Genomic DNA, 23,697 nt, shown 5'->3' with positions numbered 1-23,697 from the left:
TCCACCAAAGTCACAGGATAAAAGTTTAGGTTGTAAAATACTTCCTAAATTTCCCTACAGCTGAAGTAGTCTTCCACAATCATCATAGTTTTCTTCCTTTCTGATTCAGCTATCACAGTCAGTCATCACTTGCAAGACAGCTGAATTGCAGGAAAATTTAGGACTATTTAGTATTAATGTTTTAAGGACAGAAATTCATCTCCCATCAAACCAAGACATCTGTCAATCTGCAGTACTCTTCTCCAGAGCCCTAAGAAACCTAGATTTTATTAGGTTTAGGGACAGACATTCAAAAGAGTCTAAAAAGTAAAATACACTGTTGCATCCTTACAGTTCTTTTACTCTATGTGTAAACTCTATTCATCAGCAGACAGGACTGGGGAAGCTCCTTGCTCACAGTAGGAGACTGCACTAGACCACGAGCGTAAACATTAACAACAAAACAGCTGTTGTCAGTCCTTTTCAATTTTTATATCCAAAAAGTTTTCCCATGAAGGTTTCTTTCTCCATAGTCAATCTAGGGTCATTGGTATTGGGCTTCCTTTTGCAAACTCCTTATAGGTAGCCATGATGGGGATCCACTGACCACACTTCGAAATCTGTAAACAGCATTGTTACCAAAAGAACTGGCCCAGTGACTCTATTCCTCCAGTGGGAAAAAGCTCTGCCATATATGTTAGGCCTAAGAAACTGGTGTTTTGTTTTTTTTAAAAAAAAAAATTCAGAGTCGACTAGATACACGGGTAAAAATACACAGTGTTTGTTTGCTCATGACATATATACGCTGATGAGCTTGTTTTGAACACTTAACATCTGAACTCTGCTACCAGTGTATTATTTATAACACCAGAGCATTTCTCGAGCCTTGCAGGTGCCTGAAAATAAGGACTACATAAGCATAGGAAAGGAAGCAATGCCAGTAACTATGTACTAAGAGGCTCAGAAAAGCTGTAATAGCTTTCTGGCCAATTTAAATATTCATTCTTTCCTTGTTAACATAAAGCCTCTCCACGTTCAGTTTCTCAATTAAGCAAGAGGTGAAGTGGTTTACGTAGCAGTACTTTAGTGAGATGGAATCTAATTACAGTTAATCTTCCAATATACAAAAGGGTGGCTTCCCAAAGGTTAATAAAAAGCAATGGTTAGGAATGAAGAGAGTACCACTTCCAAAATGAACTTAAGATAAAGCACAAGAATGTCTAATTAACAAATTAAAAACCTGTATTGAGAGATATTCATTTCTTAAGCAAGGATGGGTGGAACAGAATATCTCTCATCCTGGAGGAAAGGAAAGCTTACCCTATACATTTCTTACAGACCTACCTTGCACTGGCACTTAGGAAGCTGAATGCTTCTGCTTCCTTATCAGGAAACTAGGTGACATGATGTTGGCTGTATGAGTAAAAGGATAATAATACCACATGGAGACAGTGGAACTAAAATATTGATATTTCACTTTCTAATCCCACTGGGGATCTGTCATTCTTCAGATTGTTCTAATATGTGACAGAGAGAAAGAAAAATCGTTGCCATCATAAATGCATATGATTCAGGACTGCACACCTAAAAGCATTCAGGGTTTGACCTTGTGTTTCTAAATTTTAGGAGTCTCCATAGTACTCCAAAACATAATCGTATTATGGTGACAGACAGTGCTTATAATACTCTGGAGGATCTGTCTGATCTTCAGAAGCATATCTCTATCTCAACTAAAGTAGAAAATTAAGTAAAAGATGGTCAGTCTTTGCACTTAAAATTCACAGCTTTCCTAGTTTATGGCTGTGAAAACCAGTGGTGACTGTATTAATAAAAATGTTCTCCTATCACATTAGAAGAAACCACATAAAACTTTTACCTGACAGTTCAGGTTAGGACAGTGCACACTAAGCTACAGGCCACAATAGGGTGGAGGGACTACAATGAAATTACACTGAATTTTTCCCAAGGCTGACGAAATTACTTTAATGCTGTTAAAAGAGCATTCGAACAGTGTCTTCTGCTTGTTGTTACCTAACACAATAAGTTAATGAAGAAAACAAGAAAGTCACAGACTAATACGAGTCACTTTTCTCTCCAGAAGGATAATTGTTGCAGAAATAAGATTACCATGCCTAATAATTCAAATGCCAGTAATTAACAGCCCAATAAAAATTGCCTAGGATTTCCACACAAATCTTACCATCTGCCTGCAGTAAAAACCATGGAGTGTATCTCTGCTTCAAGTGGAAGTCACATGAAGGAGATGTAAGCAGAACTGATTCAGCAAATTAAAGAACCTTGAATGTCAAGATAATGGGGGTATATTCTCGAGAAGAGGCCTGTTATCTTAGAAATTCCTGAATTTGCTCTCAATACTAACAAATAAGGTGCTCTCAAAAGAAAAAGTGTGTGACTCCATAAATATGTACTGGCTCTGAGCATAAGATTGAATTGTGATACTGTATAAACAAGAATAGTGTGTAATAAAAAGACCTTTGGGAAAGTAAAAAATTCCTGGTAACCAGTAAAAACATTTCACTGTGCAGATTGCTCAGTCACATTCCCTATCCAGCTTGCCTGCGTGGACTTGGAAACCTGTGTAGTGTATATGTAGCAAGATTTCACCAGGGGGGAGACTGCAAGGGTAGCCTCTGTGGGAAGAGGTCAGGGGCTGCCCTGTGCTGGACACAAATGGTTCCAGACAGCTCCACAACAGACACACCACAGGTCAAAGCTGAGCCCATCAGTCAAGTTAGTGGGACTTTTATGAAAACATATCTAAGAAAAAGAAGAAAACACCAGCTAGAGAGAGGAAGAGGGAACAAAAACAGAAACAACAGAGGGAACACCAAGGTCAGAGGAGGAGGAAGAGGATGGGGAGGAAGTGCTCCATGCTCCATATTCCCTGCAGCCCATGAGACACTAACTTTATACAATGCACTTGAAAGACTGCAGCTACACCCACAAAATACGTCTCTCTCAAGTTAATGTTGATAAGGTCTCTACGACACTGTGTGTCTGTTAGATGACAGAGGGCAAGAACAGGCATGGAAGTTGCCATACAGTTTGGATGCTGGTGCTGCCCTGGTGTCTGCCCATGCCCCCACCCTGGTTTACAACGCATGTCTGACACAGTAGGTTACAGGACTGAAAAGGCTCTCAGGATGAATCCTGAATACTCTACATAATGGTCTATGCTTCGGGCATCAGTACAGGGAACAGTTGGAAGATTTGTCCATCTCTCACCCATACAATTTTGAAGGTCAACACTTTGTCTGTTCCTACTGTGGGATCTCCATGGCATAAAGTAGCTGAAGCAACATGGTCCTTTGTGCAAAACCAATGTGCATCTGGTCTAGCTCAGAAAAAAGCAATACTGAGATTAGAGTTATCACACAGGCCTCAGCAGCTTTGGCTGGTCTCACACAACACTGGCCCCGTGCAAAAATGAGGCACAATATCAACAAGGTGGGGGAAGGGAAGGGGCAGGCAAGCTGTATGAAAGTGCCAGGGGAGTAGAGTTATTAAATCAGCTTTTGTAAGGCATGTTTGTATCTTCATTTTAAAGATACTTTCATGCAACCCCCCCAAAGTGTTTTTAAATGCAAAAATACAGAGACCAGAAGAGGAAAAAAAAAACCAAGAACAAATTCTAGAGCACATAATTTGCACCAGAAAACAACAAAGAGGTTTTTTTAAGTTACGAGACGGCTTGTTACATCTCTTTTGACATCTAAGCTTGTTGCAGCTTGTGGCTGGTTACCACATCAAGGAAGGAAAGCAGGGTACGCAATAGTCACATAACCTACCCAATATGTCCTGCAAGTGTCTGCCTTGAACAGCGGCTCCGGTGTTTGGCAGGTGTTTTTGCAGCAGCACTTCTTACAGTCAAATAAGAAAAGGATCTTTATTTTTGCCTCAGATCTTTGTAGCTGCTTTCCTTTAGCAATTAGAAATTCTCTTTAGGAAATTAATTTGAAATACTAACTGGGTTTTTAAGTCTAGGAGTATGTATCAGTAACTGGCATAATGCATCAGTAGGGATTTCAGTGTCCTAAGACCTATAAAAGTGGCACAAATATTTAAAGGAAGGATGCATAAAAAGAGAGTTTAGCAGTAAGCATTAATTATCATGGGATCATTTTCCTCAGGATAGGGTTTTAAACATCAGGATTCATTGTTCCGGATACATCTATGTTAAAAAAAAAAACAACACACAGAATCAAACAGACATGCCAGAAATTCAACTGGATAACAAAAAATCTGGGATTTGAGTGCTACAGTCATTTACAAAAAGAGATTCCTGTAGTAAGACCTGAAGACCCACAGATTAGATACCACAGAAAAGTATCTCAGTTCACATGTGGACAGGAGTCATTAAAAGCCTTTCAGTAATTTTTCTGCAATACATTAGTTTTTCCACTTCTGAAGCAACTGCATCATTTGATGCCACTGCAGTAGCCAAAAAAAGAAAACCAAGTCATATAAAGTCATAAAGTGGCCATCAGTGAATTCTCTTCTCAACAATGATGGAGTCCTCACTCCAGATCTGAAGTAAGTGAGGATGGGTTGAAGCTACACTATCCTAAAGCACCCATAAGCTCCTGTTTTGTATTGCATTGTGCATTTTAGCACAGTTTGTTCCACAACAAAATGACTAAAATTCTTTAGCAATTCTGATGCAGTTATTAATGCAGCAGTTGCCTAGAAGAATACCTACTAGCACTCTAGAAAACACCAAGGAGACGATTAGTCTGAATTGCTAGCAACAGAAAAGCACTAGAAACAATCCTTTGTAAACTTCTCTTTCCTCAAGGCTATGCACATTTACACTACAAACCCAATTATGGAAAAATACTGCACCTTTCTTTGTAAAGAAATTTTCAGGCATGGGGAATTCTTTGCTGATATTATACTACACCATAACTAATTCAGTAGGAAAAGATTTAGAGAACGCACTGAAGTATCTTTGACACGGTAGAAGAACTTTCCAACTCAAACAACTTGCTCAAATCTATCAGCTGAACTAAAATCAGAAGAGTTATGCTTTGATGGACTATGGTAACAGTTTACAAACAATGCACAAACAATACCCTCTCTTTCCCTTCCCCTACACTCAGCCGTTACCAGGAACTGTGCAGAATGCTCTGGTGAGAGAGGCGATAAAGAAAAATACCACTCAAAGGTGATCAAAAACCTACCGACAAAAAATCCCACTGATTTCAACAGGCTTTAAACAACAACATAAAAGTAATTTCCTTTCCTCTCTGTCCCTCCATTCTTTGCTGTTCCCACACGTCTCACTCTGATGCTGTAACATGCAGCTGCTGTTACAGCTAACAGCAGAATGCATCTTTCCGGTATTCTGCTCTCCCCTCTCACTTCAGTCTAGTGTCAAAATTCACCTTAACTGCAACTAAGTAGTAACAGATCCCATGTATTTCAAATGGATATCTCTCTCACTCCACTTCCCAGAGGTAGCTTTACCCTCCAGCTCCTCAGTAGCTTTGCTGTTCCAACATAATATTTTAAGATGACCGATTATCTATAACTCTGGGGGCTTAGCATTTACATGCTAAACATTCACTCTTCAGCTATTTGATGGGCCATTTAGTGATGTCCCTGAAGAAAATGGCCTTTTTAATTTCATTTTTTTTCTGATTATCCCCAAGGCAGCACATTCCTTCTTACCAGAAGGAATAAAATGAAAGTTTTGCAAAATCACTTGGCTGTAGCATTTGCCAAGAACAAACAACTTCTGGTTAAGGTGCCTACAAACACTAGAGGTGACAAAATGCAACACTTCAGGAAAGGTACTTCAGAGGTCCACAGGTTTTTTAAATGTTGCACAGCACTTACACATGTGGGTAAGAATACACACATGTATAAGGTTGAGTATGGTGTTCTTAAATTTATTTAACAAAAGGCCCCGTGTGTGTCCCTCCCTCAGTTTTTCTAACAAGGGACGGGGACTTTGCAGAGCTGGTACCAGCCCACCAGAGAAAAAAGCCCTGGTGAGGTGAGGTTGATACAAAAGCCCTGGTGAAGGTGAGGTTGATACAAAAGGTGCTGGCGGCAGAAGGATATGCCAGGGGCTGGCTAGGGAGAGCAAAAAGCATTGTGATTCCTGGCAGGTCTCCGTGTGCTGACCAGACTGATTTTTACCACTGTGCAGGTCGTAGGAAAGGGAAATTAAGTAGGATTATTATATAGGAGAAGCAGAGGAGGAACATCAACACGTGTTAAAATTATTGGAAAGGAAGAAGAGAGATCTCCAGTAGAATACTGTCAGGAGTAAGTCAAGTTTCTACTATTAATGACTTAAATGCCAGATGAAGGCCTTGTCTAAACACAACAGTTATGCCATTTTAATTCAAATAAATTTAAAACCTCATTATAGTTACACAGGTGCAAAGCTCTTTGCAGACAATCTTGTATCAGTTTACAGCTGGATTAAGTGATTTATACATATCCACAAAGAGTTGCACCTGCTTAACTAAACTGATTTTAAAATAATTTTAAACTCATGCCATTTTGTCTGTATGGAGACTAATAGATAGGGGTTTTTTAAACACATTAAACTTCAGATTCTCAAGGATAATTTTGTGCAATATTATTATGTTTTCTCTCATTTAAACAGTCATACATTTTTAAACAGTGATCATCTGAGCATGTAGCTGAAATCAAGCATCCTCCACCACACCAAGTTATGCTCAACTGCGATACTTACATTGTAATATCCTTCAGTTCAGGAAGTACTGTGCCATTAATTTCTAAAGCCATCCTCAAAAAATCTCAACACCAAACTTCTTATTAACCTGTTCATCTGCAGGGCCACAAATTTGGAAGGACTGTTTAAAAGACTTCTTTTTTGACCTCAAACCTGAAATGCTCTTCAGATGGCCTTCTAAACCAACTGCTGAATTGCTGCCAGTAAAGTTTGGTGAAAAGTATGAATCATTCCCACCAACCAGGAGTTTGTACTCCTGATTAATAATTTATTACCGGGATATGTTCACGTGCAGTTTTTTCTGCACAACTTTTATTTGCCATTCTTTCAGTAGCAGACTGAACACATGGTAGCTGTGTTGAGGAATGAGGAGTTCTCACCTGACATTTTCCTGTATGGAGCTCCATGACTTTCAAGATGCTCTGGTTTGTACAAGCACAACATGACTTCTGCACTTGGCATTACCCCCTGAATAATTCCATTATTAATGAAGCTTGAAAATGAAATAGGAGTTTTTTTCTTAAGGCATTTGGCTATTATTTTGCATGCTTAGAATAGGAAAATTATTTCCTATATGCAAAATGGTTCATAATCACTATGCAAAGTCAACTCCTCAGTCACTAACGTGGACATGTTTGTGGTTTTTTTTCTGCACAAAGAAAACTCCACCATGCACAGTGGAACAAATCAAACCAAATTAGCTTAAAACAAATGGAACACAAGAGGATGGGGGGGGGGGGGGGGGCGGGGGCAGAGAAGGTCAGGGAAAGAAGATATGAAAAATCCCTTTCCCCATCAATCTATTAGTATGGGTTGAATGCAGTTTTCAGTAGGCATGTTTTGCATCTCCTCTACAGAGATGTATTTTCCATTGCTTTCATGGCAGTATAGTATCAAAATCACTGCATCCTTCATTCAAACTATAGGAGTCTATGGATTTCCATCTGTGTGCATTTGTTTCACCAATTTTATTGTGAGACTACTAAACCTGATTTCATACAAAAATTTCAAACAATATATTTACAGAAACATTAATAAATGCTTTTTCTAGAACTGTGCTTTCGCTGCCCCTAAATTTTGTTGCCCAAGCTCTGAGGTATTCAACAGTACAGTCTTTTGAACAGCTGAAAATGAATAGGCAACAATATCATTTGTTACCAATGACAAAGAAACACTTTACCATTAGTCAGCATTCAAATAAATCACATTCTGTCTGGGCTTGTCTATGCTCAAAAAATTGTCTGATTTAACTCTGTCAGCATAGTCAGAATGATATAACCTCCCTGTTGGATGTAAAAGTTATAGCACTGAAATTTAAAGTACACACCATATAACCTTATCCACACCATGACCTGCAATAATTTTTAAATAAACCAGATTCCCAATCAAGGAAAGTTAACAATGATACTAAATTTTACATAAAAAGAAGTTCTGATATACTTTTTTTTTTTTCCAGCTGATGTGCATCATCAGTCCTTTTTTGGCTCCTTAACATCTAGAAAAATAGTGGGGGGAGAAAAGACAGAGGTATTCTACCTACAACACTAGCATTTAAAGCAGCTCTACTGCATCATTAAGCTTGAACTGCTGTCACCAAAAGACAGGATCCCAACTATGAGGATGGAAATACCGCATTGTCATTTCAGAAAAGCAGAGCAGGACTGAGTCTGTTGTAAAATCGGTCAAAGCATTTTAGAAAACATTCGATAGCTGCAAATGTCTAGTCACATTTGCTCTTTGTTCGTGAGCCAATTAAAGAAAAAGTCCTTTACTTGAAATGCCAGTTGGTCAGCTCATTAAAAAAGCCTCACTGACAACACTAGAAAAGGGGCAAATGTCTTAGCTTATCTTGAGCATATTGTTGGCCTATTTTAACAAGAATAAGAAAGAACACAGTATTGAAAAGCAAAAAAGCAAGCAAACAAACAAACAAAACCCAGCCAAACAAAAAACATAGCCTTTTAAGAGCCAGATTCAGCAAAATTGAACCTCTAAAATTTTCGGGAAAATTTCCTAAGGCTTATTCTAAGAGAAGGTCTAAAATGGAGTCCTTTAGGAGTAACAGGATATCAAAGTGCTCATCTTAAAACATACTTACAATCAGTAACTCTGCTTTCAAGCCCAGTGACCAAGTCACAGCTGTTGACTAATGCAAGGGTTGGGAAAAAATAGTTACGTTCTCTACAAATTGTTAAACAGAGCTTTCCACTAAAAGAACAATTTTAATAAAGGTTCAACTTTGCTTACAATGAAACATACTGCTTTCTTCCTCTGACAAATAAAATAAAAACAGAAACAGCAAGCACTAATTAGAATGATGTTAGTCAGTTAAGGCCCAACGTAGTCCCAATGGATACTAGTGAAATTGAACCGCAAACCTCCAGGACCTCTGAAGAGCCGTGTTTGCACATCAAGAGGAATGCCTGAAGCTCAGAAAGAAAACCCAATCTACTTAATTTCAACAATACAGCTCTACATAAACGTCACAAAATGAGTTGTTGATGTAAACAGTGCAAACAACTATTTTTTATTTTGCCTGTGCTTAGCATCATACTTCTTCTAAAAGCAGGCAGTCTCCTGCCATCTCAGAGTAGAATGAAGGACCATTCAAAACGAGTGACTGCAAAACTTCACTAGCTTTCAGTTTCCTTCATGTTCTTGTTGTAACTGGATTCACAAGATATCTGTGGAAGTTTCAAGACTCCCAAATAGCATTTCATTACGAAAACTCCTAAAACAGAAGCCACTTTAAAAAAAACCACACACAACACACACACCAAAAAAAAAAAAAAAAAACAAAACAAAAACCAAAACCCAAAAAGCCAAGGTTTCCATGTGCCAGTGCCTGTTCCAGCCTGGCCGTGCTCCCAGCAGGGGCAGGTGGCCGTAGCGGGGCGAGGGCAGCGAGCTCTCCAGGACTTCGGCCAAGCCTTGCCTCCAGCTACCCCTCCCAGCCGCCTGAGGGTCAAGCTCTGGCACAACGCTTGCCGCCGCCAACACGATTTCCACCGCGGTGATTAAACATTTGAAACAAGTGGCTCAAAGGTACGCGGGGCAGAGGAGGCGCGGCTTCGAACGGTAAGCCCGTACCGTGACAGACAGACAGACAGACAGAGGCGGGCTGGGGGCGGATGAGCGCCAGCCCAGGGCCCCCTCAGGGAGAAAGAGAGGCAACCCCTCAAGACTCCCCTAACGAGCGAAGGACGCCGCAGCCGTTACAACCGTTGGAGCTGCCCGTCGCGCGCCCAGGGGACGGGCCACGCCCCCGACCCCCGCGGACTACGACTCCCGGCAGGCCCCGCGCCACGCAGAGCAGAGCACGGCGGGAGCGGCTACGCCCGCCGGCCCACACGCGCTGCCGCGCTCTGGCACCGCGCCCGCGGGGGTGACCGCTGCGCCCAGCGGCGCCCGCGTGACTCGCACGCCTCGCTCCGATTGGAGCAAACCGCCGCCAGTCACCGCCGCCCCGTTTTTTTTTTAATTCCTCCAATGGCTGGCAGGGAGCGCAACCTCCCCTGCGCGCTGCCACGCCTTCACCCCCTCGCCGCTCACGATTGGCCGCTTTGTCTCGCCCCGCCTCTTTTAAATACCTGTCGCTCTGTGACAGGTCGTCACAGAGTTCCGGCTAGCAGGGCTGCCGCGGGGATTGGTCCCGCCCCCCCCGCCATTCTCACCTTCTCCTCGGAGCCCCGCCCCTCCCCCATAGCTCCTCCCGCACGGGAGGGCGGCAATGTCAAACCGCGCGCTCACGCCCTCGCCAGGGTCCCGGCCACGCGCCCGCACGCCTTCTCCCCCACCCTCCCGCCCGGGTCCCCGCGCTCGCGCGCGCGGGCCCATGGCGCCGGTTGCGCGCCCGCGGCTCCCCCTTTGCCCCCAGCCTCCGCGCGCGCGCGAGGGGCCGCCGACCCCTCCCCCCCGCCTCGAGCCCGGCCCTCGGCTTCTCGGCTCCTCCCCCTCTCCGTCGCTCCCCCCTCCCCCTTCGTCACCCCCTCCCCCGCCCCGCGCGCCCGCCTCGCGCCGCACTGGGATGGTGACGGCGGCGGCGGGAGGCGGAGCCTGGCTGAGCGCGGCGGCGGCGGGAGTCAGTGAGCGAGGACCGCTGAGGGAGCGGGCGGGCTCCGCCCCTCCCCCGCCGAGCCTCCCTCCCCCTGCCCTTCCTCCCGCTCCCTCCCTCCCCCCACCCGCCCCTCCTCCGCCTCCTCCCCGCACGCGCCAGGCGGAGAGGCTGCGAGGGAGCCCCGGGTACAACATGGCGGAGCACTCGGCCCCCGACAACAAGCACAAACCCGCCACCAACTCCGTGGCGCCGCTCAACAGCCGCGCCGGGGCGGGGGGCGGCGGCGGGGCGGCGGCGGCGGGCGGCGGCCCCCCGGCGGGCGGAGGCGGCCTGTCGGGGGGCCTGTCGCAGCCGGCGGGCTGGCAGTCGCTCCTCTCCTTCACCATCCTCTTCCTGGCCTGGCTGGCCGGCTTCAGCTCCCGGCTCTTCGCCGTCATCCGCTTCGAGAGCATCATCCACGAGTTCGACCCCTGGTGAGTCCCCGCCGCTGCCGGACGGGACGGGGCGGGACGGGGAGGCGGGAAAGCCGCCCCCTCACGGGGCGCGCCTCGGGCGGGCGCCCGCCGTGTGCCCCGGCGGCGGTCGGGGACGGGGACCGGGGGGGGGCGCCCCGCCGGCTTCCCCCGCCGCGGCCGCGGGAGGGGCCCCCCCCCGCCGCCTGTCCCCCGCTCCGCCACTTGGCGAAGTTGCGCCCTGCCTGTTCCCCCGGCCGCCGGGCGGAGGGAGCCGAGAGCCGCGGCCGCCCGCGGACGGACGGACGGACGGACGGACGGGGGAGGGAGGGGGGCGGTGCGGACGGGACACGCTGTGGCAGGTCGGAGGGAGGCCGGGGGGTCGCGGCCCACGGGGACGGGCGTGGGGCGGGGGAAAGGGGAAGCGCCGGGAGCGCCTGGGTGTCCCCGCAGGGCGGGAGGGAGGGAGGGAGCGCGGCGACGGGGCCGGTGAGGCGGCTGCCGCCCCGCACCCGGCGGGGTTGCTGCCGGGGGGCACGGGGAAAGTTGCGGGGAGGCGGGGTGCCGGGCGGGAACCGGGGGCTCCGGCCACCGCCGTCGTAACGAAGCCGTTGTAGCGAAGGTGACCGGGGTCCCGAGTCCTTCCGTCGCGGCGTTGTGGCCTCCAGATGTGCGGAGCGGCTTCTCGGAGTGGTCTTTGCTCAAGCCCTCGTCGGCCGGGGAGGGAGGAGGGCGAGGAATGCGCTGCAGGAAGTAATCTTCATAAAAGTGACTTGAGGGATTACAGTGAAATGGGTGACATTGATTTACTGCCAGGTGTTTCAAAGCTGCGTTTCTGAGCCCAAGGACTTTTGCTGTTTCCCACGCATCTTGATTTTTGTAAAGATTGCTTTCCCTCCCGTAGAAACTGTCTGTTCTTTTTCCCTGTTGGAGGGGACTGAAACCATTTTATGTATAAGATCAAGAAATGCTGTGCTCGTTCCTCGCAGCAAGGCGAAGTGAAAGATGACGGGACTTGTGGGGCAGGTTTTTGTAATGCAAAAACGTGATGGTGAATTTTTATAGTAGTGGCTACTTCATCCTAGGAATCCTTGGCTTTTTTAGAACCTTAAGTAGGGTAAGCGGCAGATGACTTTAGGATAATGAATTCTCTCGTTTTAATTTAAATTTTTATGTCCAGAGTCTTATTGTTAATTGCATGAAGGAAGGAGATGCTTAGTTTTGAAATGTGCAGCAGATACTCTGTATTAAACTGAAATTGTTACTGCGTGCACTCCACTTTGATAGTTTCAAAAGCACAACTTCCTCTTTTCTGGTTGGCTTTTCTCCCCCCTGCCCCCCCCGCAATGTAATCCATTCACAAATCATGGCTCAGAATAGTGGACAGAGAACAAGGAATTGCTTTGTTTTTTAAATGCTGTCTGAAGTAATACATGCTTTGTGATGTGAAAGCCAAATATCTCAAAATATCTTCAAAACATCCAGTAATTCCCCACAATTTAAGTGTTTTTATGCAAACACAAATGAATGAATGAATGGAAGGAATGCAAACTTTCAATTAATAAAGTTAACAACGGGGGGAGCATAGTTAAACATGTCTGTGGTGAGGCTATGAACCCAGGGTTGTAGCCTGTGGAGTAGCTCTCACGTTCTTCTAATCTAAATTTAAGCAAAAAGGCTTTTCTTTCTATCATGGAGGAAACTTTTTTATTAAGCATACAACCTACTTTTTTTTTTTTTAATAACTTTATCTTATTTTTAGAGTCAGGGTTCTTCCTTGCTGGAAAATTGGAAATACTACAGTGTTGAGTTGCACAACTTTCATCATTAAGCCTTGAAGGCCATTAAAAAAGGTGTTATGGGAGTTAAGTTAATAGCTGTGGCAGGGTTGTAAAGATAAACTTCTGGTTTAAGCAATGTGTAAGTTGATGCAAAGTCATCTTCCTGAGTATACAAACAGAAAGCATTGCTGCCTATGGAGCTGTATGTACCTCTGCTGATTACAGAACAGATGAAGTTGACAAAACTCATTGATTTTAATGCAGGTCTGTCAGTAGCAGTTGAAATGTCAAGAATCATGCCAATGTCATGTTGCTGCATGCCAGAAATGGTAGAGGTAAATGCACTTAAGTTAATTAGTAGGAAAGAGATCCTAAAATGGTAGCTACTGAGAAAAAACAAAGGACTTCCCGTATTGCAGCAGCAATATTGGTGGAAAGAGAGAAAAATTATGTTGCTCCTAAATACTGTTGAATAGCTAGGTAGGAATGGTTTTTCACAGTTGTAGGGGTCTGACAAGTCTGAATCTAATGCGGAAAAGGAGCTTATGAAAAGAGATTAGAAGCAGTGCTCTATTTTTTTTTTTAACCACTTCTTTAGCAGCTTGTCCAGGTAAACTGGATTTCCTACACACACACCCCCGCGGGACAGTGGCCATAGTCTTTGCTGGTGGAACAGTTCTGTAGTCTTCTCCATTCCTTTGGCTTTTTCTGTCAAGCTTGCATAGGCTGTCTTGCAATGTGTTGATAAGTCATCTTTTCTCTAGTACTCATTCTGAGATCAAGAGAGGAAGCTGAGGTATGTTTGGTAAAATGAGGAGCATTAGGCAATTCTATTCTTTCAAATGGAAAAATATTGTTGCCTCTGAGGTGTAGAAAGCTTTCTCATTTACTTAGGAACCCAGTTTTCTGGTATGGAAATAAGAGACATAGGCACTCTGGGGTGGGAAGAAAAGGAGATTTGCCTTGGGTTTTCTCCATGTTAATTAAATCAAATACAACTTCTTTTTCTAGCATCCCTTTCAAGCTGCTTTTCTGACAGTAAATTTAGGTTTTGGTTCAGGGCAGGAGGTTTCCTTCTTTTGTAAAATTAGCCTCTGACTTACTTCAGTTGGCGTTTTTTCCAGAAATGACCCAAGTGTAGTACAAGAGGCCAAGGCAGTAGAAAGAGGACAGCTTTTGCTTTTGATCTCCATTATAATAGAGTGCCTGTGTGAGGAAAAAACAAACTGGTGTTTTAAGGTCACCATACTGTCACTTACAAACTTGTAACCTGTTCATCATTGCTAGGATTATTGGTTTTTCCCTCAGTGAATACCTCTTTTGTATAGTTTTAACCCTTTATTTTGACTTATTTCTCCTGCCCTCTTTACTTTCTATACTCGAGCTGGTCCAGAGACTTTGAAAAATATGGGTAATTTTTGGCAGCTCCTAGGTCAGGTGAACCGACAGATGAAGTCAGTCAGCATTGACTTTAAGCTGTGCTATTGACAGGCCTCCAACATTTAACTCAGGATTTCATTATCGGGCCAAGAACTTGAAACATGGACAATGATGGTACATTGGGATGGACAGGTTTCATGTCTGAAATTTGGTTCGTCTCTTGGCTGGTTTGGCAGCTGGGTGGACCAAGAGTGTAATTTCTGTGCTACGTACACACAAGTGCACAGTGAAAGCTTTTCGTGAAAGTACAACAGCATGTTTAACTCCGTTGTCAAGTGAGGTCGTTCTTTCTGTCTGATGTTGCCCTAACAGGCCATCCGTCTGACATTGTTCGGTTGGCTGCTGAACCAAGGCAACCAATATTATGGAATACTTGAACAGGGGCTACTTGATGTGCACTGGTTTGTCTAAAGTACAGCTCCAGTGTGCCTGTATGCTATTTCACTTGGCTGCTCCTATCATATATATATATATACACACACACATAATAATCTATATGTGTGTGTGTATATATATGCACACATATGAGGCAGAACTATCTAGTAAGACTGTTGCATCCTGATGCTACTACTAACTAAAACGGTAACAACCTTTGGTACATCAGTAGTCTTCAGGGAGCGCTGTCAAAATAGAAACATTCATTCTGTTTGCACAGATTAAGTCACATGTGTGAGATCTGTATCTGAATCATTAATCGTATCCCATGACATTAGATCAAACTTTTATCTTTCCCTGAGAATTTTAACAGCTTGCTAAACTCCAGATTAACACCAGTTACCTGAGGAGTGAAAGGGCTGGCTTAAGCTGGAATGCTTAAGCTTGTCTGTCTGAGCATGAGACCTAATCCGTACCAGTTTGCATGTGCAGGGTGGAGCACCAGTGCAATCTTTGTCCGTGACATTTGCCTACACGCTTTTGCTCAGAATGCTGTCTTCTACTGTCCTGCCAGTTCCTGGTACTGAACAGCGCTACCACAATCTCATATACATCTTTGCATCTTTCAAACCAACATCATTGATCACTCAAACCACCGGCTTTTTAACTGTCATCAGGGTGGCCAATGTTTATCATACCTCACTGAGGTAACATAATTGTGCTAGTGGGAAGTATGGCGCTTATATATGATAGCAATCCACTTTCTCATCACTGATATCATCATCTACCATTAGTGGACTTCGGTGAATGGGGATGAACTGGTGAAAATAAACATAAGGTTGGTGTCACTGCTTGCATTTCAGAGGCAGACAAGTTAAAGGAAGTTAGGATTTTATCTTGAGCACAGTCAAAAAGACAGGTTTTGCTAAGCTCAAATCATGTTTGCTAGGTGGATTCTTGAGCTGTTATGAACTCTTTTCCTTAATGAAAACTTAAATTAACACCTCTAAATATGATACGAAAGCTTCATTATAATGCAAAGTGTGACTCAAGTGAACATTAGAAGTGGTGTATGGAATTGATTGAGCACTAGAGTTTGTGTAAAGGTATTGATTTCATTGGGAGAGAGTAAGGTTGTGGGTTTGTGTTGTAGTTAGCTGATCTGATGGTTTCCTTTTGGAGTAGTTCTCTGCTGTCACCCACTGTGCAGTCCTGCTTTTTACTTTGTGCTTGCTCTAAAGCAGTCACGGTGAGTTGATTCACTGAGGTAAATTGTCAAAATACTGTAACATTTTAGTTCCCTGAGCCTGCCCACCACTGGTTTTATATTGCAGTTTAGTTCCTGATCTTTGAGAAAAAATATGAATGTTGGGAGGGAATGTAAATGGCAACTGATATTAGTGGGCAAACTGGGATTGAGTGGAGGCATGTATACATATACAAACAGGGCATGTTAAGACACTGGAGAAACAGGAGTGACAAAAGGAGGAGTATGTAGCTGGGAATGAAAGGACCTTAAGCTAGCATTCATAAGGGGAGTAAAAAAATCATATAAAGAGGGTTACAGTGGTCTCGATTAACAGTGCTCAATTTGTAGGCTACAGGCAGATGGGAACCACCCAGATAATTCATCTCACCATTGCTTACCTGCCTAGTGACTTTTCTTGCTGGGCAAACAGGCAGCAGATTGCATAGTAAATGTATTCTTGAGGGGTGACAGCCACTGTCGTCTCCAAACTGCTGCCTTTCTGGAGGCTTTCAACCCATCAAATCTTGTCGAAGGTGAGTACCTGAATGTGGATCTGTTTAGGAAACATTTCCCAGTCACTTTAAGATTCTTTTCCCAAACTCTTCCTTTCATTTATGATCTTCGACAACTTCCAGACCATGGGAAAGCATTTGATTCCAGTCTAGTTTGAATATAATCACTTTGGATTGATTTTGAGATATTGCAAATGTAATGAGATTCATATTAAAACTTACTACAGTATCTTCATTCACAAGCTTTTTGATTCTATGAAATAAGAAGTATTTATTTCCATTTTATAGGAATATATTTTAAAAGATTGGATACTTGCTGTTAATGAGCAGTTGGATTAAGTATTTTGTGACTTCTTTCTAAATGTAAAATACAGACATATTCAATTTGAATGATGAAAGTTGTTTACATTCTAGTAATACTAATAATTCTAGCAGGATTTCAGGTAGCCAGGAACCTCAAACTCCTTTCTACCATTTTATTATAGTAGGAAAAATATTCTAGTGTAGTCTCCAAATCTGAGTTAGCAGGGCCTATGTGTTCGCAAGGGGCAAGTTCAGAGATTTTTATGTTCTTGCAGAATAGCTTGCCAGGTATCTTCCTCTTCTCCCATTTTTAACGAGAAAGATCCAGATCAGGCATCTTTTTTTGATAACTTTTATTGCAATATGACTTGGGTTGAGAAACTGAGTCGGCACAGGTCAGTTTCTGGCTTTTGAGGTTTCTGGATTATAAGATAATAAATCCTGTATGTCCAGGGACTTGAACAGCCTTTCCTTGTTTAGGTACTCGGAGGGGGCTGTTCAGAAGCTAGGTAAACTTTTCTAGAAGGTGGATACGGTGTTAACAGTCAAGATGTGCGGATGACTGTGCTGAACTTTTCTGCAGCTTAGGAAATTGCAAAAGTAGGTAAATATTAGAAATTTAATGGAAGGAGGACAATCTGGAAAAAGAATATTGGACAGTTTGTGAGTGGGGAGACCTCAGACTGGATTTCATCAGTTAGACTGATGCAGCTGAAAAGCTGTTCACCATGTGGCTTCATAAAATAACATGCATGTAAGAATCAAACCTCTGCTCCATCTCTACTGTTGTTTTCTACCATCTTTACTTAGCAGGTAGTGTTTCTTTCCTCTCTTGCACAACTTTCAATTGGGGTGAAAAACCTCATCAGACTTCATGTGGGTGCAGTAATGGGATGATGCTTGAGAGGGTAGGAGAGGCAGCATTCATAAAACACATGCAGAGTATGGTTGAGTACAGAGACTATCCCTACAGTCGTCTTTTGGAAAACACAGGAAGTGAGACAATGCTTGCAAAGTGTTGACCCTTTTATTGGTTTGTGGACAGCGAACAAAACTCGAAAATGAAAATGTATCGGAATGTTTTATGTAGTCTGGGTCGAACTGAACTGGCAAGTTTAGCTTTTAATGCCATGATTCTTTTTTAAATGGTCTTCAGCTTTTCTTGGCAGATATCCTATTATTTGAGCAGCCTAATATGCTCTGTTTTTTGACGAGAAATTTGATTTGATTACATAGGGTTAGGGTGGTTTATAAAGGCTACATTTGCTTCCTATCATAATTCTCTCTCTAACAGTCTCTGGTTTTGGCAGCCTGTAATCCTAATACTCATGTTTTTAAATCTGTCTCATGTTGAACTGGTGGGGGAAGGGAAGAATGAAAATTTTGGACAGTAAAGCTAGCAGGAAAATTCAAAACCCTATAGGTACTAATAGTTTTTTGAATGGGTGGAGGGTATGCTGGGTCTGGGGAGGTTCCTTTGCTGTTCCGTGAGGATCTCTTCTGATTCAGTCAGGTTATTTCCCGTTTAATGTCTATATGTGCATGTGCTGCAGAGTTTTGTCCTTAATTTTTGAATTCCATTCTTACAAGCCCTTTGAGGTGTATTTGTTTTGACGTTTAGGGCTAATCCTGAGGGCTTGTTTCTACTTAACAGAGCCATTAAAGCTGCTACTTGTGGAGCCTGCACCCTGTAGCAAGGCATGTGCAGATGTTTTTATTATTATTAATGCCTTTAGCAAAACTTCTTCTAACCATCAGTCTTGCCACTTGCTTGAAGAACAAAGAGAACTTAGGACAAGTATGAGGATAAGTATTGCTGTAGTCTTTCTGTACTTTACATCTGCAGTAAATTTTTTTAGTATGTCCAACCGACAGACTTCATTTCCGGCCCTGTAGCCAAGCAGAGCTTGTGATCTTTATCTGAGCTGTTGCTGGGAATCAAGCTGAGGTATTTTCAATGTAGGTTTGGGCTTGAGAAGTACCATGAAATTGACCCTAATGGTGCACCACACCATACATAAGTCGAAGCAGCCTGAGGTATGAATTTAAGGATATAGATACAAACAAAATAGATCAGCTTCTGTATTTCTCAGCTTACTGCTGCTTTCACGGGGTAAAAGCTTCTTTGGCATATGGAGAATTAAATGCTTCCTCTACTTCAAAAGTTCTTGCTATTATGTGAGGCAATATCCCTGTGCTTTCGAAAAACAAATGGTCTATTTTAAACAAGCAATAGCAGAGTGTTTGTCCATGAGTGCTTGTAAGAGCAGGAAACAGTATTTTAAATGTCTGTCTGCTATGGAAGACCCAAGTCCAGTATCATATGGTACTTGTTAAAGAGCCCATCTAATGTAAATGACTGGGGTATGTGGACTGTAATCATAACTACTTCTGGGTGTTGCACTGCTTATCATACTGTTTTCTGTGGCGATTGATTTGAGTTATGTTAGTTCGTTAGGTTGGAGTTCTGTTCAGCTGATAATCCATGAAGATAGAATTGCAAAACACCTTCTCAAAACTTTCCTCAATTAAAACAAACAGAAAAATCCCTTGGCAAACTATGTTGCAACTGACAATGTGAGTTTGATTTGATTGATTTTTGGTGGTGTTCTTAATGTGATTGCTATTATCTTCTAGACTGTTTTACACAGTATTATTTACATTTATTTTAAAAGCGTTGCTCACTGTATGCATGGGCACTATCTGTCCTGTTTGTTGAATGGTAAATGGATTTTGCAGAAGGGAAAAACAGCATGTAATTATGTCATTTTAAACTGTTCTAGCACACATGGCTGGGCAGCCTACATTTTGAGTTCTTAGCTTTATTTCTTTTTCAGTCTCTGCATTCATTTTTTGCAATTATTATACTATAAATGGTAACCAACTTCTTTAACTCCAAGGAGTGTGATTTTATTTATTTTTATTCCAATCTTCCCAATAGATGGATATTTTAAGGAATCTAGGTATGGAAAGCACCTGTTTGAGGATGCAGCTGACTGGGAGGACCACATGTTGAACAGAATACTTGTGTGCTATAGCCAGAGGATTTGAAAATACGGCAATGTGTTTTCTTGATGCAGAAGCAAAACATAATAAAACGAGCCTACATGTCCTGAATACTTTCCTTCATGTTTATCCAGCCCTTTTTTTCTGTAATCTATTGCATATGTCAAATATGCTTCCTTCCTATTCTAAACTTATCCTAAGCAGCATTTAAAAGTTCAGTTGAACAACTTAGAATTTTATAAATATTGTTTGGAATGCATATCTCAAAAAAAGGCAGTTTCATCTTCATGGTTGAAATATTTAAAGATTATCGCTTCGGTATTAAAGGCCTTTAAAATGTCTTCAATCCGTTCTCTGGCAATAGATAAAAAGCCTTAAAGTTGCTATTCCTCTAATTTAGAAAGTCAGTGAAACAAAATTGTATTGCTGTTAACAACGGAAGCAAATGGGTGTCTCTTTGGCTGGCTTTACTGTAGAACAAGAGTCATGAAAGCCAGTGCAGTTGTGATTTTTCCAAGAAGCTGTGTAATGCTACTGTGTTTTGACTATTTTATCTTATACAGGTGACTAGAATGATTTATCTAATGTCAAATGTCTGAAGTAATATTGAAAAACTGTTGCGTATGTCTCACAATTCATTTTACTCTGTAACAGTTTTAATCTTTCATTTGCCAAATAGAAAATGGATTTTGACACTGGAGAGACTACCTTAAACATTTGCAACAGTGTCTTAATTTGCGATGTCTCAGGTCAGCTAGTATGACAAATGTAATTTTTCTCCTATGGCTAAACATGTTCAGGAGCCAAGGAATTTTTAGTGCTTTAATTTTGTAATCCACCACTACGTCACCAGCGCTCCCCCCACCCTCCCACATTAAACCCAAGTTTTGCTTGGGAGAGAACTGGATGATACTTTTTGTGTCAAATATGTCATGCTTGCAATTGTTTTCATCACTGAATTTTATTTTCTAGCTTTTGCTTTAGAAAGTAAACTTCAGGGTCCCTTTTCCCTTGTGCTTCCATCATACTCTAGTTTCAACACAACATTCTTACCTGTGCACATTGTGGTTTTGCTGGTGTTGCTTTGTGATAGTGTGCTCCATGCAGTGCCACCTGCTGTCTTCTTTCAGGGCTATCTTCAAGAAGAAAAAGCCGCAAAACAGCTTTAAATGTTAGTTGAATGGTACTTTTACCTGGGAAGTTAAGCAGTGTTGTCTTCTATCTCACTATCTAATATGCTGTGCTGGAGTGCCCATGGAGGTATCATTTAGGCATTGGAAAACACATGGACGATGATTCCAAAGGTTCCTTCAGGAGAGTCTGGAAAGCTGCTGTGTCTGATAAGCCGGTGGATCAGTGTGCTTTGTGTATAACCTGACCCTGAATATCTACAATATCACAAGGTGCTGCTAAGCTTGTCTTCACCAGTATTTATTGGCCTTGTTTGCATCTAATCAAGTGGAGCAGTTCTCCTGAATTTCCCATCGTCAGTTGGACATTTCCTGGGATAGTTTTCTGCTGTCTTACAAGTTAAAGCGACTTGCAGAAATCTGATAAGCACAGGTGTCAGGATCTGCAGCTGGATGCAGGGAGGGGGAAACTGCCCTTTTCCAGTGGCAGTAAGTTACTATATTGGGATATCTTGTACCCTGATACAATCTCAAGTATCCATGAGTTCTCTGACCAACAGGCCATGGGTTATTGAGGGGTGAACATGTCGGTAGTTTCTGCTAAAGCTCTTCTACTGTGCTATAACTGTTTAAAAGCCCTGCCAAAAATAAGATTGTCATTGCTTAAATGGTTATATGGGATGTTTGGGATCTAAAGCCAAGGGATTTCCTTTTCTGAGTCAGAAAGGCTAACTCTAGTTTTCTAATTTAAATATATGTTTGTGGAGAGTTGAGAGGGCATACAGTCTGATGGGGATTAAAGCGTGAAAGGTCCTGGAACAGGCCAATTTAATTCATGTCTGGAGAGTGAGGAGAGAGAATATTTAGGATTATGTGACCTAAGAGCTATGCCTTGAGAACTTCTGCTAGGTCCTTCCCAACAACTCTCGCATATCCCCTGCAATACACCTTGTCAGCTCTGCCTGAACTGCAGCTGATCCTTTTGCTTCAATATCCTCCTTTCCCCATTCCTTTTCATGGGCAATCAGACACACATTTTACCTTACCCCATTTTATGTGGCAGTGGGGGAGAAGGGGAAGGCATGGTACCTCAAGTCAGTACTTGTTATTTAAAAAAATGGCACTAGAAATTAAACTAATTCCCTTTACTGTTCATTAATATAAGACAGAAGGGCTGTAGCTACCAAGCTGTATACCAATGTAGCCAGCTGGTCAAGGAGGTGATGTGTCTTGGAAAAGACATGTTCCTGGATGTATGATAGATGGGGCAATGGTGGGTGTAGTCTATGAATATTTCCATAATAGCATTTGTGGCAGAAAGGCATCACAGCTTCAAAGCATGTGTGTCATATTAAGCCTAGCTCATCTTAACAGTGTTCTCCCACCTCCACATTTTTATTGTATTTTCTTTTTTTAAAAGCCCCTTTAAGGTCACTTCAGGAATTGGATTTTGCTAAAGTGACAGAGGAGCACAGTGAAATAGTTTGATGGCTGCAATATAGTAAGACTAAGTGATACTAGAAGTTCCATCATGTAATGAGAAAACAAACATGTAACTTTAATTTCACATTGTACGTGGCAGGAATTTAATATTAATTATAAATACTGTCTTGAATGCTGAGCACTGTAGTCACTGCAGTACACTTAATCTGTTTCTGTGAAGATACGTAATAAAAAGCAAATAATGTTTTGTTTTTATACTTCCGTGTTTCTTGTGCATAGTCTTTAAAGAAATATCGGTAAGTAAGTACAGTTCTTAACAGGTTGAATTAAATTCTCTGAAAACTTGTATTTTTTTTATTTAGACTTACATGAAACAGCATGAAAGATATAAAATAAATGTAGTGAATGACTGATTCTAAATTTTGCTTGCCATACTTATTTCAAAATAAATCAGATGTTGAAAGTGGATCAAGAAAGCAAAATATAGTTTAGAAAGATAAACTCCAGTCTTTGTATTGTGGGGAGGGATGGAGACCACTTTATGTTGTCATCTACTTTCCTGGTCTTTGTTTATTTTATTGGTGATATCCTATTTCCACATCAATCTCCTTCAGTGTGAGAATATGCAGTCACTTTGCAAACAGCTGGAAATCTTTCTGTCCTCAGCTGGAGGCCACCATCCTTTCTGTTGGACTGTATTAATAGATCATGTGAGTACTTCTAATCTGCTTCAGAAGAAAAATTGGGTGAAATAGTAGACATCATCTTTAGAGTGGGTTGCCTTTTAGCTGTGATTCAAGCTAATTTGTCTGTTGTGGGCACAGAAGTGGATTAGGAGTGACTCTGCACTCCTTTTCACTAGCAAAGCTCAGATGAAGGATAACCACCCCAGTTAAATTTGGGTGACTGTGTAATTCAGTACAAAGTACAAATCCTGGAGTTGTGAATCTTACCCCCACCCCCTTTTTGCACTTTGGGCTATATTAATGCCTTTTTCTTTTCAGCTTTATTTGATCAGGGCATAATGAGGTCTATCTCTGGGTTTATCCAAACCCATGGCATATTGTTTGGTTTGTTCTGCAGGTATCTATATATGTACATACCCACTGTGGGTAAAATTGCCTGATCTGTGCTACATGCCTGATGAATGCAATATTTATAACTATTTATGCCAGATTACCAAAGGGTTAAGCAGAATTTGAGCAGCCATATTTAAATTAGATAAAACTAGTTCTTTAAC

General features: G+C 42.4%; 1 protein-coding gene across 2 annotated transcripts in view; it reads left to right on the top strand.

Moving 5' to 3' along the window:
- Positions 1 to 23,697, top strand: part of STT3B (STT3 oligosaccharyltransferase complex catalytic subunit B) — a 476,425-nt gene that overhangs the window by 412,260 nt on the left and 40,468 nt on the right. Inside the window, exon 1 of one of the 2 annotated variants that reach the window (XM_064444218.1) lies at positions 10,869 to 11,239. The exons of the other annotated variant lie outside the window; for it this stretch is intronic. Within the exon in view, the coding sequence (XP_064300288.1) occupies positions 10,959 to 11,239 (281 nt within the window). The 5' untranslated portion in view covers positions 10,869 to 10,958. Of the gene's footprint in view, positions 1 to 10,868; positions 11,240 to 23,697 lie in introns of those variants that run through there. 2 annotated transcript variants of the gene reach the window in all.

The sequence above is a fragment of the Phalacrocorax carbo genome, chromosome 2 (assembly GCF_963921805.1).
Source record: "Phalacrocorax carbo chromosome 2, bPhaCar2.1, whole genome shotgun sequence".
NCBI classification, from domain to species: domain Eukaryota; kingdom Metazoa; phylum Chordata; class Aves; order Suliformes; family Phalacrocoracidae; genus Phalacrocorax; species Phalacrocorax carbo.
This window is presented reverse-complemented; position numbering and strand designations above follow the sequence as displayed.